A 15,830-nucleotide genomic window follows, 5' to 3' on the forward strand; every position below is an offset into this window, starting at 1 on the left:
TTCAATTGATAGAAAGGTCGTTAGCATCTCTTATTAAAATCAAATCTATGAGAGAAGAAAACATTTAGGTGCTTCATTTTCAAAACACCAATTAGTTTATGAATTTTAGCTATTAGTTTAGTTTTCTTAGCTTTATCATTTTAAAGGATCACTACCTCATGCTGGTCCCAGCTATCTGACTTGGGAGGGGTTAATCTCTACCTAAATTCTGTTGCTTTTGCACAAGATGGATGCTTTCAGCCTCAAACCACCATTTTCACACTTTTCTTAGCTTTTCTCGTATGACAACAATCAGGTGAATGGTGAAAAGCATTAATAGACTCCAATTTGTTGGAAGAAAATTTTTACCTATGCAACAATTGATGTTCATCATAAATAACAATTCTTCCACCATGGTCTTACTTTAGAGCAGCAATCTTGATTATCTATATTTATGACCATCAAAAAATTTGGCTTTGACTGATGTTGTAATTGTGCCTTCTTGGCCAACTGGTGGTGGTTCAGTTGGTAGATTAGTTATGTTTCACTAGGGCTTGCCTCATAACTACTTATGTGTAGTGGAACTAACATTAGACTTGGATATGTAAACCTTGGGGACATGAAGGATGAACATCACATAGTTAACTAATATTTAGAGTCACAAGCCTTAGCCTCCCCTAGGTCGTGAGGCTTGTCACTAGAAGTCAGTGAGCTAGAACCCATTGTGACTCATCTAGATCACTAGATGTGAATGGATGTAATCAATCCATGTAAAATTTGAGATTATTTTAGTTGCAATTATGCGCTCTGTGGTGAATGGATATTTCTATAGCTTCTTTAATATATTTTTAGGCAACCACATACAGGCTTTTCTCCTCTTGTTAGTTAAAGTTGCATTTATACTATAGAGTTCCATTTTTTCTTTGATTGTTATATTGTTTTGTTTAGTATTTACAGCCCAAAATACCGTTTGATTATAGAGAGGTAGTGTACTTCCTTGAAAAGTTATTGCTTATCATGAACAATATCTCAAAAGACAAATCATTGGACGACTTTTAGGTATAATGAAGCATGAAATGGAAGTGATGTAATAATGCAAGTTTGTAATATGATTGATTCAAGCTGTCTATCTCCAATTCAGGTTTCTAAAGTCTAAATTTTCAGCAATTGCACCAAATGTGGATATATGTATTTGGTATTGCTGATCCTTTCTCTTGTTGCAATAGAAATGTAAAAACGGATTGAGTTGTGTTAGATCTAAAGACTCATCCTTAAGTTCCCATATGATATTACAGTGAAAAGGAATATTACCTAATGTTGGCCCTAGCTATCTAGGATCTTGGGAGGGGTGGACTGGATATGAACCTAACATTCGGGCATTTTCTTGAACGAATTGGCCACTCTTAGACTCAGAGCCTTCTTTCCCATGTTTGTCAGGATGAGATTTTAACATTGCACCAAACTTGCCATTGTTGAGTAAGGAATATTAATAACATGACAATTAGCTTCCACCCAATAGATTATTGTAAAGGTAAGGTTTTGATTTGAGTTCATTACTTCCCCAAAGCCTGCCTTTACAATTTTCTAACATGAAGGTTACTTCAGACCCTCATCATCAAGGTAATAATCAGACACAGGCTTCCTATGCAATTGTTTGTACTGCAGTTCCGACAAGCTTCTTTCTCTCTCCTCATCTAAACAATTTTGGCATTTGTTATGGGGTTGAAGGAGAAAATGGTGCACTCTACTCATTTGTCTGTAATGCCATTGAAGTTTGATGGTTTATGTAGTGACAGCACCAGGTTCCAAGTTTTACCTTGCTTGAGGTTCTACTTCATTTGCATTGCAAATGAACAAAACAAAGGAATAAATTAGAACTGGATAATGAAGGGCTGAAATGCTTTGACATCTGTTCTGATTTGCAGTTTTTAATAACAAAACATTGTACTCATGATGCATACTGTAATGGTGTTGGAAACATTGATTTGGGCCCTAAGGGTAAAATTGGCAAGATGTGAAAAAATACCAACTTTTACCTGGGTAAGTGCATTTACCCAGGTAAGTGTGTTTCCAAAAAACAAACATGGATTCATAAATGGTCTGAATTCAGATTTCTAGTAACCATATAGATCTCATGTACCGTTTGTCTAGGAAACAATGTAGTGTTGAGTTCATGCGAGAGGGCCATAAGAAGCATGCCTTCCATTACACTTATTAACTGTAGTCTGTAGGCCCATAAAGGCCAGGCCCCAGAGACCCATAAAGCATGTTCCTCCAAACCAAAGTAGTAGAATGCAACAAGTATTTTTACCAAAAACCACTCTATATTCGTAATATTCCAATAATTAATAATAACAAGTCTCAAATGAGTCAAATCTCAATTCCCAACAAAATTCAAGCAATTCAGACTCCAGACACCAGAGACTGCTTTTATTGAGTATAAATTACAAAAAAAAAAAAAAAAGACCTGGCTTGGCTGACCTCACGAGCAGCAGCAGAAACACAAACATACGAACGAACGAACGAACAAACTAGTAAGCAAGAGAAGAAACACAATGACAACCAACGACGCTCTCCATCTCCTCCGTCACAAGGCCCGCAATCTCTTCCCAGCAGTGCAGAGTCGACTTCGGAGAAGGGTACACTACGCACCCCTTCTCCATCGCCGTGAAACTCCGGTACACGACGCACCGCCCACCGGGCACCTCCTGCTTCACCACCTCCTCGCACGTGTACCCCTCCACGCCCAAGTCATTCTCCCACTCGTCCACCCGACCATAGCACGTCACGGCTATCGAAAACCGGGCCGGACCGAAGCATCCCAGAACTCGCTCCACTAGCGGTGCGAGTCCTACCGAACCGGGGTCAAGCCCCATTGCCTCGTAGCTCGCGTAGCTGAACCCGTCCTCCGGGGTCACGTGAATCGTAGAGAAAGCTTCACCGTCGATCCCATTCATCGAGTACCCGCAGGGATCAAAATCGAAGTCGCAGATCTCGTGCGATGGAAGTATGTCAGATATTCCGGCGAGTTTCGTCATTTCCTTCGCCGTATAGTCCGCCGATTTTTTGAAGAACACGGCCGCCCGGTCTCGGTCTAGGACCGTCATGCACATCTCGACAGTGATAACAGTCGTCTGATCATTCCGTGATGACGTTGAGGGGTTCTGGCACGCCACGTAAACATGCCAGTTGCGATTCGGAACCGCCGGGTCGCCGATCACGTACGCCTGCCCGCCGGAAGCGAGGTTGCCGAAGAAATCATTCAGAACGCTGACTTCCTCGGAGAAGCCGCGGTGAGGGGCAGGTTGGGCAGTTGGGAAAATGAAGCTCCCGCGGGAATATTTCACCGAGTAGACGGAGAGCGAAAGCGAGTTGGCGAGTTCGAGAATCGGCGGGATCGATAGCAGCAACTTCGTCGTCCCGCAGGTCTTGAGTATTATCTTGAGAGGGTAAACGAAGAGGCTCGACTCGGAGAGGACGTACGAGTCGAATTCCGAGTTTGAGAGCTGAGCCACAATGGTACACTTGGCGGGTTCGAGGATGGAGTCGAGTTGAGCCCGAGTCAGGGCTCGAAGGCCAAGTCCTTGCGGGTCGACGAACACGGGTGCCTCAGAGAAAGTAATCTCAAGGCGCTTCTCGAATCCTTCGAAACCGATTGCTGAAGGTTGCTGTGGTGGAGTATTGGTGTTGCACAGAACAGCGGCCATGGCTTCGATGTTGAGCTTGAGGATCATCAAAAGAAGAGATGGAGAGACGGAATAGAGAGGTTGTTGAAGAACAGCTAGCCAGAGAGTTTTGTTTATTTGCAGAATCGAAAACAGAGAAATTGAAGGAGAATCCTACTCTACAGAAGAAGGCATTTGGAGGGTATATCAGGATGGCTTCCTCACGCACTGCAGAAAACAAAGAACGAAAACAGATGATTAGAGACTGAAACAAGGAATACAGAGAAAAAAATAATGCGGAAGCAATAGGGCCTGTCAGAAATCTTACGTTGGAGTAAGCAGCAGATCGGAACTTCTCAATTCCACCGTTCGGTCGAACATCTTCAATGCTGTAGCCGAGGGGGACTTCGTATTGTAAGGAACTACTACTAGATTTCTTCTGGCCACCTTTAGACTCCATTAAAACATTCACGCTTCCTGCAACAGACCAAAACACAGATTTATTGGTTTACCGAGCCGATATGCAATCTCAAAATTCTACAAACAAAAAAAAATAACAGAAAAAATCAGCATTCAGTAGTTTATAGTCCATGCAATCGAATAATAAAAATAAAATATCTTAAAAATCGATTATAATGAAACCAAACCCGGAAAAGAAGAAAGGAAAAAGGAAAGGAAATATTTGAGGAATAACTCAAAACACAAAAAATCCCAGTCCCTTTCTGTGAAATCAATAGAAGAAGCAATGCGCAACGCAGAAGATAATAAACCCACCAATATCCTAAGTAAAAAACCCCGAAATCAAACATGCAGAGGCAAAGAATGCATTGAACTTGAGATCAAGAGCATAAGAGAAGAAACGATATCCAAAGAACAAACCCCAGATTTAAGAAGAAAGATCGAAGAACAGAACTTACGTTACAAAAAGAGAGTCTGAGAATGGCGAGAGAAAGATCCTCAGAGTGGTCGATCGTTGGAAGGAATCAAATAAAGGAATGACAATATGGAAGGGAAGGAGAGAAGAACGATCGAGGAGGTGGCCTGTGAAACAGAGAAACAGTGAGGAAGAAAGAAACAGAAAGTGTGTACGAGGGGGAGAAGGAACGGAGGAGAGTATTTATAGGGAGGAAAGGAAGCAAAAGGCGTGAAGCCTCACGATAAACAGGCGTGAAAGCTCGGAGAATTCGGGAGAGTATCGAGTTATCAACTGGTCGAGTCCACGCGGCGGCGCCCCTCTCGATCGTTTCGCCCGTCTGGCTCGGCGGTTCGGTTTACTAAAGGTGGCCCTGCCCCCGGGCTGTAACCGCTCGACCCGATTAAGAAATCCGAATCGGACCCGTTTATGATTTGATCAAATATGGATATACTCATATACCCTAATATGATCCCATATCATCTAATAATTTTAAATATTTATATCTTTACATAAAATGATCCTATATATTTCTATTGGTCGAATTCACACTTCCCTTATAAGAAAATTAGATGGCATCTAAAGGATATTTGTGTCTTTTTATATGTTATTTAATGATTAGTTAATTGGATTGACGGTTTTAAAATTAGAATATCAAAACTATATTCAAGATACTAATCTGTAATTTTCCATATTAAATTTTATTTATTAAGGTTTGTCTTCATCCAATTTTTTTTTTTTTTCCATTGAGAAAATGTTAGGCTATAGCGTAGACATGGGCTTGAATCCTATTTTTATTAGGATAGGAGGTTTTTGGGTTTGGGGAATGCTACCTCCGGTGTTATGGGTGCAAGTCCGAGAGTTTGGATTCATTCAAGGCAGATTGAATCTGGTTCAATCGAAGTTGTACTCCTACGCCCTACCCATTATGTATTTGGGTGAGTTCATGTTGAGTATATGTCAAAATATGAACATGTTTAAGTCCCGTGGAACTTCTTCACATTGGGTATTGGATTTGGTCCATTTGGACCATGGTGGACTCTGGCCCGGATTTGGACAATTCGATACCATTGACGGCTCTCTCTCTCTACGCCCTTTTGGGCAGGCTGGATTGCAAAAGTTGTAAACACAATTTGTCAAGAATGCTTGCTCAATTTTCTTTTTTCTTTCTTATTTTCTATCAACCAAACATTGTCTTTCCTTGGCCCTAGAACCCTAATCCTAGGTCCAGAAGTTTCTTGTCATTTCCTTGGTTCTAGAAACTGAATCAATTTACCACCTTATGGCAGGAAATCAGTCGTTGAGAACAAAAGAAAATTTGACACATGGGTGAATCAAATCCAAACCCTAATATAACAAATGTCTTGAAAAACAAAATGGTTTTAATGGAGTAGTGTAAGGGCATGTGCGTATAGAAAGAAGTAAGGGTAAATCAATTATCTGGATAAATGTGTTATTTAGAAAGGAAATATTTGCACGAATAAGTGTATTTATAATTAAGTGCTTTTATTTTATAGGTAAAGTTGTATAATAATTATTTTGTCCATAAAAATATGATTATAGAAAGAATAATACTGTTATTAGCAATTTTCTGTACAAACATAAAAGTGATTTATTCAAATCTCAAGAAGATATTATTTATCCAAGTAAATGAATTATTTGGAAACCATTATTTTTCAACCCACTAATATTGAAATACAAATGTATGTTTCTACTTTTCTATGAGACCCACCAATTTGCCTGTCTCATTTATTAGAAAAAGAATGTTCCCTCTAGGTAAAGATATAAATTGAAATTATACAATCAAATTTAACTTTTACTACATACATCATCAAAATCATGACAAATATCATCTTTATAATAATATAAATGAATGTACCCATGAATTAATGATGAGCTGACCCATCTGGATAACCCTTGAAATGAAAACTGGGCAGAAGCTACAATATCGTCATTTTTTTATGTTGTTAATACTACATACCAAAAGGGTTGAGCAACGCTTGAAATGAAAACTCAACAAACCCAGTGGTCGAAGTAGGATTAGACCTAATATTACTTGGTCAAGGGCTGGATGTAAGGTTCATGTTAATGATGGTTTTGCGGTGCAATGCCGATTATCGAGCTCATTCTACATTTCAAATTGTTTAAATTGGGCATCCAATATTTTTTTATTATTATCATCATCAATCATTATTATTATTATTATTATTATTATTATTATTATTATTATTATTCAACTATTAAGGTTATATAGTAAACGTTTTAAGTTAATTTATACAAATTAGTGAGAAATAAGTGTTGAATGTGTATATGTGATGATCATTGACATTTATAATTGAAGTGTTAAGTTTGATGTTTTAAGTAGAAATGGAAGAAGGGTTTCTTTGCTAGAGGCACTCTCAAAGGGATTTTGTTGGGGCGTGGCTCCCTTTAGGATCTTCTGAAGGGAACCACCCACCTGGGCTCTCCTTCACTTTCCTCCTGGTTTCTCTCCCTCCTCCCTCTCTCTCTGTTTTGAGAGAGCCTCCCTCTCAAGCTTTCTTGAGGTTTTTCTCTTGAGTTTTCTCAAGGTTTTGTTTTTTCTGTTCGTGGTTTGATGCTGTTCGAGGTTCTCACTCAAGCTCATCGTTTGCAGGCGAAGGTAATCTTTGGTTTCCTCCTTTGTCAGTTCGTGGTTCTCCAGGAGTTATTGTTCATGGTAAGTCTCGTTTGCGGTTTTCCAATTGATGCTGCTCATAGTGAGTTTCCAGTGATGGCAGCCTTTTGGATTCCTCCTCTGTTAGCTTCATTCGTAGTCTGTAGTGGTTTAGTGGATTGGTGATGCGTTTATTTTCTTCAGTCGGTGATTTGTCCTCACCGTTTTCTCATTTGTAGAAGATCTTTAGATCCTCCTTCATCCATTGTCTTATTTTATTCTCTTGAGAAAATATTCCTGGGTTTTCTGATTGGCCTCATCAGCCTTTTTTTTTTGTATCAATTTCTTGATTGAATGAAATATGATGATTATGAGAGATTTCAAAAATAAAAAGGGTAGAAATGGAAATTTGTATTTGACCAATCCCAAATGTTTCAGGTAAAAAAAAAAGTCTCTCTCACAATTTACAAATTTATATTGAACAACCAAAATATTTCAAATAAAAACAACAATGATACCAAAAGCAACCTAAATGCTTCATTATGGAAAGGTGGGCCAGACATAAATACAGTAGGGTTCAAAAAGGGATCAACAAAGGCAATACATTTAATTTGGTTGCTGGTGAGTGAATAGAGGGATGAGAGTGACATATGCTTTCACTTCCATGCATGAGGAGGGAGGGGACGAAATAGGAACCCATGAATTCCCTCATTTGTGCTAGAAAATCTTAATCAAGTTGGGGAAGCTGTTTGCCTTATTGTCACACTTGCTTCATATTCCCCCCACTTGTTGTATAGTACAGTTATGTCAACTCAGACAAGGAAACAATGGGCGTGCCATGGGATGACAAAGGAGTGGTTTGAACTTTGAAGTTTGATTCCTTTTAAGTAGAGCAATTTATATGTCCCATTCTATTCCATTTTATTTACTCCACTAAAGTTTTATAGAAAATAAGAGAGAAACAGATCTAGAGAGAGAGAGATTGTTCCAACATTCAGGTGGATTATTCCACCCACTCACAGAACACAACATAGTTTTGGCTAGTTGGGCTATTAGATGAACCACACAAAACAAATTTCTGTTTTTGTTGAGCAATTCTCATTCCTAGCTAAATCATATCAGAACCAGGAAAAAAAAATCTGAGGCAGAAAGCCCTCTCAAGAGATACCCTGCAGGATAAAACCTATCTTAAGATATTGTTTTTATTCATGATACTATATGGTTTGAACCATTTGACATGAAGGGTTGAACCCCTGGCTTGCCACCCGAAAGGAAAAGAGGTTCAATTTTTGGCGGGGTTTTAAAACATTGTAGTGATTCGGGTACATCCCATACATTTGTTGATGTAGAATAAGTCACGTACTAACTTCTAATAGGGTACCTTCTATCCTTTCTTTCTTTCCCAAGAGAAGGGATGTGCCCTATTATAAAAACCCCTTATAAAAAATGGGAATGTGTCCTTATCATCTCACTAGTATTTATCTTACAAGTTTGGTGGGTGTTTTTAATTTTTCATTAATGTGGTCCAATTAAAGCAGGATGTGCCCAGATAGGCCCCTTTTTTTTTCTTAATTATTAACTGAAAAAAAAATTATGAATTTGGCTAGCTAATAGTTGGAACATGCAGTGTCCTCTCTATATATTTCTATTTCACAAAATACTTAACCACAAAAAAAAAAAAAATACTGAATAACAACAAACAAAACAATTTTACACATCATTCAGATCTAAACAATTTTTTTAAGCTGTGTTTGGTTGCAATGCCAATAAATTTGTACTGATGCAAAACCATGGCAATGCAAATGATTTGAGTATAAATTCTGACCTATTTTTGTTTCAAATTTTAGTTTTCAGTTTATTTTGTTTGATTGCAATACAATTGAAGTAAATTAAGACATGAAGCCAAATAAAATAAAATCCATTATAAAATTAAACAAGAAATTACATTTTTTATATTTGCACTCTCATACATTTGTACTACTGCAAATAAATTTGCATTGCAATCAAACACAGCCTTATTGACTAGCACCTATTCAATTCTCAATTCAACTCAACCAAACATTTGATAGTCGGGGTTTTTTATCCTGAATGTAGAACTAAAAGCATTGGCAAGAGAATGAATGAACGTGTAACTCTTACTAGTAAGAATGACATCCACTTAAAAAATAAGATAAGCTATGACACCACCATGTTTGTAAATTAAATAAAGAGAGACAGGTCCAAAGTTGAGATCAAGGTTTTAAAAATCAGACTGGCCACAGAACTATGTTGGCCACTGGTTCTTAGGTCAAATGGTCTAACCGTTTGGTTTGAATGAGTGGCCTGTTTTGATTAAAAAAATAAAAAATAAAAATAGTCAAAATTTGTTATTCAGATCAATGGGTCAATGATTCAACCGCCCAACTTAGCAGGTCATTGATCAAATCAACAATTTTTTACCCAAGAATGATTTTTGGGTGAAATGAAACTAATTACCTGATTAGTTCCTGAGTCAACTGGTCCAATCATTTGGTCCAGTCCGATTTTCAAAACCATGGTAAAGCCGAATTCAAGCAACATAGAGCCAAACTTTTCATACCAGGCATGTAGCGCTTGGCAAGGCCCATAAATTGATTTCATCACTTTGTCAACATAGTTGGATTGAGTAGGATTAACGTAGCCCGACAGTCGAATCATATATATCTCTTCTTGGAGGTTGCAATGAAGACATGTACATTCAAATCAAGTTGATGAAGTGGCCAATTATTGGTAATTGCTAGATTATTGTGCTGAAGGTTTCAATGACGTCTACACTCAGTTGCCGATGAAGGAACCCTTTGACAACGCGGCAATGTTTGTACTTAAGGCTTCGTTTGAAAGGAGTATAAATATAAATATTTAGAGTGTAAAACTTTATATTTTTGTATTATTTTATATGTATTTACATTTATGCTTTTTCCAAACTGAGCCTAAGAAGCAAATCATTCAGTTAGGCTTGATCTTGTAAACCCACTTGTGACTTACTACATTCATGTGTGGGGTAGGGGAAAAGGGGACTAATATCCATGTATCTTGGCTTTGCAATGCTTGAAAGTCTATCTTGGGTTAACGAGGAGCCTTAAAGGCAGGCATTATAACTTCGACAGAGCCCCTCCGGACGCATTTATGAAGAGGTAACGCTCGGCCACGTGGTCTATGCCTTAATTGCCTCCACTTAATGACGCCTAATATGTAGAGAGCCGTTACCAAGCATTCACCATGCTCACACCAGGGTAACCTCGACTATGAAGGGGGATTCAAAGCCATAGCCATAGATAACTCACTTATGCAATCCTATTGTCTTTGATTTGACTATTGGCTCCTCGCCCCTTGACCACACCCTCAACATCATCACAATGGGAATTCTAGAATCATCCTTGTTACCATCTTTGGCAGCATCAATGGGTGTTGAAGGCACTATTAATTGGAGATGTGGCAGCCGGTAATGGTTCCACTGGCAAAGCAACAAAGGGAGACCGGGAGAGAGTGGTGGTTGATGGATGCCTTGATGGGGTAACCAAGTTGTAAGGGGGTAGGATTCAAAAGTAGTAGTGACGGGTTCAAGTGAAGGAGAATGAGAGGAGGAAGCAAATGGAAACGTTTGTTCATCGAATACAATAATATTCTTTGTGAATAGTACTGTATCTAAGGAAGGCACATTTAATGGACGACTGGAAGTGAAGTTTGTTGTGGCTATAAGAGTAGAGCCAGGGATAGAATATAATAGACACCCAAATGAGCAAAGATGGGTGTAATCAATCGGATGCCTTAGCAAAAAGGAATTCAAAAGAAAGAGATGTCTATTACTAGGATGAAGGGGTGGTTGATTGATGTGATAGATTGGTGAATTGAAGGCTTCAACGCAGAATTTCATAGGCATGGAAGCGTAGCCTAGCAATGTTGTTGTAGAGAGGTATGAAAGGATGTCTGAAAAATTCACCACCAATATTGGTATACATAATCTTTATTATAGTATCAAAGAGGTTTTCCACTTCAGCTTTAAAAGATATGAAGATATCAAAGAAATCAGGCTTATATTTCATTGGGAACATCCTCACGTAATAGGAGAAACCATCCACAAATAAAGCATAATATCAATAATTAAAAATGGATAACATAGGAGAGGGCTCCCAAACATCACAATTAACTTTAACGGTTTATTTGAATGAGAGATAGAGACAAATTAAATGGTAGATGAGTGCTGATGCCAAGTCGGCAAGTTGAACAAACACAAATACTATTAATAGAACGAAGAAAAAAGTGAATAAAAGACTATAGCTTGAATGTCATGAGACGGATGACCAAGGTGATGGCGCCAAACTATTGCTGGTTTAGTGCTGATGTATAGTCTATGGAGGTTGGAGGAAGAAAACCAATATGGGTAAAGCCCACCTTTAGGTGCTTCATGGTAAAGTGTTTGCCTAGTTACCTTGTTATCAAAATCGAAGTCATTAGAAATAAAATAATAGTTATTATCATTTGAGAAATCATAAATAAAAAAGTAAATTACAAGCTAGTGGCTTGTGACAGTGAAGGATATTACATAGGTGAAGTATAGTGGTTATAGTGGAAGAGCCGACATGAAGAATACTTAGTTTGTGGCCATAGCCGACCATGACTTGGTCTGTACTAGAATAGAGAGAGTATTAAGAGATGTTGCCCAAATCGGAGGTGATATGATGAGATGCATTTGTGTCAGAATACTAGATTGTGTTATTGGATTTTTGACTCTCACAACCCTTGAACTTTATAAAAAGACTACTTTTTATCTTAAAATAAAAAAAAAAAAAATCATTTTTGCCCTCAAATTATGGTAAAAGTGTCATATTAGGGATTGTGTCCTAGATGAATTCGAGGAGCATTCGAATATAGAAGAAGGCAAAATGACCTGTCACTCTTCTCAACCAACATAGAATCCAAAGTTGAGTCAAACTAAGAATCCCATTAAGAACATATATATATATGTATATCACTAAATAGATAAAAGTTATCTTGAAGTTTTCAAATCCTTCTTATACTATATACTCTTTGTATTGCTCCACTATAAATTGAATTTTATCAATATGGCTCCACATCTTTGTGTGAGCCTTCTTCCAATCACAGTCTTCCATTATTTGTTCTTATAACTATTATCCACTAATTAGTAAAAGTTGTGAGGTCATTGAAACACTTCGAAATGTGCAACCCAAGTACCCAACTAGTGGTGGTGTTAGTCTTACTACTGATGAACTTGAACCCCTTCAAGGCATAAGTGAAGAAAATTGATTTTATCCTATCGAACTAACTGGAGGATGGTTGTTTCGTCAATGAATCAAGCCACATCAGCTCCATTGAAACCTACTTGATTCTAGGCAAAGATGTTGATGGTAGAATCAATGAAGAGGAAGTTAGGGGGTAAAGGGGAAAAGGTGTTAAATGCTTAATTAATTATTTTGTGAATATTATCAGTCTCAATGCTTCTACAAATAAGTTATCTGCCATATAGAAACAAGTCCAAGAATATGTTGCATTGATCATGGAAGAATTGGGACGACCATTGGTTGTCTGTGGTTATGACGAAGAAGGAGAGAGAGAGAGAGGTGGAAATTTTAAATGGAATCCACGTGTTATTTTCCCTAGAAATTAAGTTGAAACAGCCAATTTTTAATTAATAATTTATTATTATAAAATAATTATTTTTGTTTTTATTCTTGTTCACATTTGACCATGTGAGAATTTTAAGTAAGATCCACCTATAATTTTTTAGACTTTTTAAGTTATGTCACATCGATAGGCCTAATTATTTTATTATTTGTTTAATATAAATACAACTCTAGCGTTGCTTGTTTTTACCTTAAAATGATTTTATTTGAGAGTCTAATTTATACTGATGTGTTTTATTTGAGAGTCTTAAACAAGTTTAAAAGAGGAAATAAATTAGAAACATTGACTATAGAGGGCGGGGGGAAGGATAAGAATGATTTTATTAAAGAAGAATAAAGGATTAAGAGGGTTTTTATGAGGAGGCATGTTTGTACATTAAGATTTATCAAACTTTATGAGAGGAGATTAAGATAGTTTATTTACAAGCTTTTATTGTTATTTTGATAAATTAATTATTTTTAATAGTTCACATGTGTGAAAAAGGAGAAAAGGAAAGACTTTGTGTGTAAGGCGAATTCGGATTAGGCGAACGTGATAGCTGTTCAGGCTGTGGATCTAACCAATGATAGGCTCCACGCCAGTAACAAATTCACGGCCCCCACTGTAAAAGGTATGGATCCCATGCATTTTATTACTGGTGTGGAACCTTTTCATTAATTCTACAGCCACTAAACTGCCATTACATTCAGCTAAACCTTGGTTGTGTGAGGCATGCGATGAGAGCCTCCACACTCTTTCAGTCTTTCTATCATTTCATTATGTAGTTATTTGATTTATTTGATAAATATTACCAAATTTAAGTTTTAGAGCTCAAGGTTGGTGAGCAGACGACATCGGTTTGAAACTCTTCTCCTAGGTGACCATGAAAATGGAGGCAAGGTCGTTGTTAGCTTTTTCTCCATATTCTCTATGTCACCTACATATTTTTCTTTGGAAAAATTCAACTAGATAGTTCTGTCTCTACTGAATGACTTAATTAAATTAAAGCCTATTAATTTGCTGATTTTATATGATATGGCCAATCCAAGAAATACCAAGAAAATGTATTACCCTTTGACTTTAATTTGTTTTTTTACTAACTAGATTGATATATTATTTATGTGAATTCTGCTAATATTGCTACAAACACAATTTTGGTACTTTGGTTTGTGAATATTGTAATTTGAACAGTATATATAGTGCTTCACCCCACATGTTTGCAAAACCGGCCAATGTTGTAATATTTCAACCATCACATAATATGCAACATTGAAATGCTCATGGTGCAACACTTGCAGCTCAAGGTGTATTACGCAATACTGGTTCCAAAAATGTGTTTATGTACCATGGAATTGCTCATCTGCTTATAATTCAAGCCTTCAAGGAAGATAAGTTTGAATTACAAACTTTTTGTTATAAACCATGATTTTTGAATCATCGTTGATTTGAGCGGTTAGACTCTGTTGCAACTGGTTCTTTTACACCCTTAACCTGTCTTTTGGACAACAACTGTTGACTTGATCAATAACCCTCGCACCTGGGCAGTCAAATCGTCAATCAATTTAACTCGGACAATAATCTTTGGATTTTTATTATAATTATCTTTGAATTGAAATGAATCGTTCGTTCGAACTGAATGATTAAACCGTTAACCCAGAAACAGGTGGTCAAAATAGTTTCGGTTCCAAATTGATTTTTAAAACATTGCTAAGAAGCTACCTAATCACCCAAATCAAAATTAAAAGCGTAAAATGAAAGTATGGCTGAAGTCTCCAACAAAATATCATAATTCAGCAATAGTATCCATGCCTATTTGCGAAAGAATGATAAGAATGGAATCCAACATTTATAAAGCCTACAATTTTGGCATTCAAGGTTTTATTACAACCATATGTATATGGATCTTTTACTTGCAAATTACTTAATTGTCTGTTTGGGAGTGATGAAGTGCAATGGCTTCTAGATTTTCAAGGTATTTATGTTTAGTGAAAAATCCGAAGAGCTCAAATTCGCAGGGAATCAATCATTTGAAGGGTTTATCCACTTCAGCCCATTTGAATAGTGATGAGGGCAGATTTGGCCATTCAATGAAATTGTGACACGTGGTACCTCGTGACAACTAGGAAAACACCCAGCCAACAAACTTACGAAGTTGGTGACCCACCCGGGCACCAGTCTGGCTGGCCTGGCGCGACCTGCGCGCGGCCTGACGCGTGGCCTGCGCGGCCTGGCCGACCTAGACCAACCTAGCGCATGATCCGGCCAAGGTGCCCACCGACGAACCTGGCCTAGACACTGACCCGCCGACTGACACAAGCGCCAGCTTGACGACCTGGTCTAGACACTGACCCGCCGACTGACACATGCGCCGACCTGACGACCTGGCCTAGACACTGACCCGCCGACTGACGCAGGCACCCCTCTGACAACCCGGCCCAGGCGCCGACCTGGCCACCTGACACAAGCGCCAGCCTGACGACCTCGAGGAGTTCACCACCGTACCCCAGTTCTGACAGGATGCGACGAGTCTTACCGTTTGGAGGCTTTTCACCCACCTAACCCGCGAGGACTCCAGTATATAAAGACCTCACCCCCAAAGGGGAGAGGGATGGAAAAAAGGGAAGTAACCCCTACTCTCTAGCTCTCTCATATTATCTTCAAAGCTCTCTATAATAAGAGTGCTAACTTAAGCGTCGGAGAGCCCCCACCGGGAAAATACCCCCGGGACCTCTGATTCAGTTCTCGCAGGTCCTTCAGCTCCTGCCGCCTACAAAGAGGAGGAAAAGATGGAGTTCTCATAGGTCTCTCAGCTCCCGCCACCTACAAAGAGGAGGAAAAGATGAAGTTCTCGCAGGTCCCTCATCTCCCGCAGCCTACAAAGGAAAGAAGACCACCTCATGCTGAGGGCAGTCGGATTGTGCCGCACCAGGGAGCTCCAACATTCTCTAAGGCATCGGCCGCCTAGTAGGTAGTTCGCCACCAATCAGTTCGTCACCAA

The 15,830-nt window shown here is 38.5% G+C and overlaps 1 protein-coding gene across 1 annotated transcript; it reads right to left on the minus strand.

Moving 5' to 3' along the window:
- Positions 1–2,283: 2,283 nt before the first annotated feature.
- LOC148869814 (S-adenosylmethionine decarboxylase proenzyme-like) lies at positions 2,284–4,816 on the minus strand. Its single transcript, XM_088970572.1, has 3 exons — positions 4,562–4,816; positions 3,973–4,121; positions 2,284–3,872 (listed from the first exon to the last, which is right to left on the minus strand). Exon 3 carries the CDS (start codon positions 3,711–3,713, stop codon positions 2,511–2,513), a length of 1,203 nt encoding a protein of 400 aa, XP_088826698.1. The 5' UTR covers positions 3,714–3,872; positions 3,973–4,121; positions 4,562–4,816; the 3' UTR covers positions 2,284–2,510.
- Between the last annotated feature and the right edge of the window lie 11,014 nt (positions 4,817–15,830).

Source organism: Nelumbo lutea, chromosome 2 (assembly GCF_056320005.1).
Source record: "Nelumbo lutea isolate HS-2025 chromosome 2, American lotus-T2T, whole genome shotgun sequence".
In the NCBI taxonomy this organism is placed as follows: Eukaryota; Viridiplantae; Streptophyta; class Magnoliopsida; order Proteales; family Nelumbonaceae; genus Nelumbo; species Nelumbo lutea.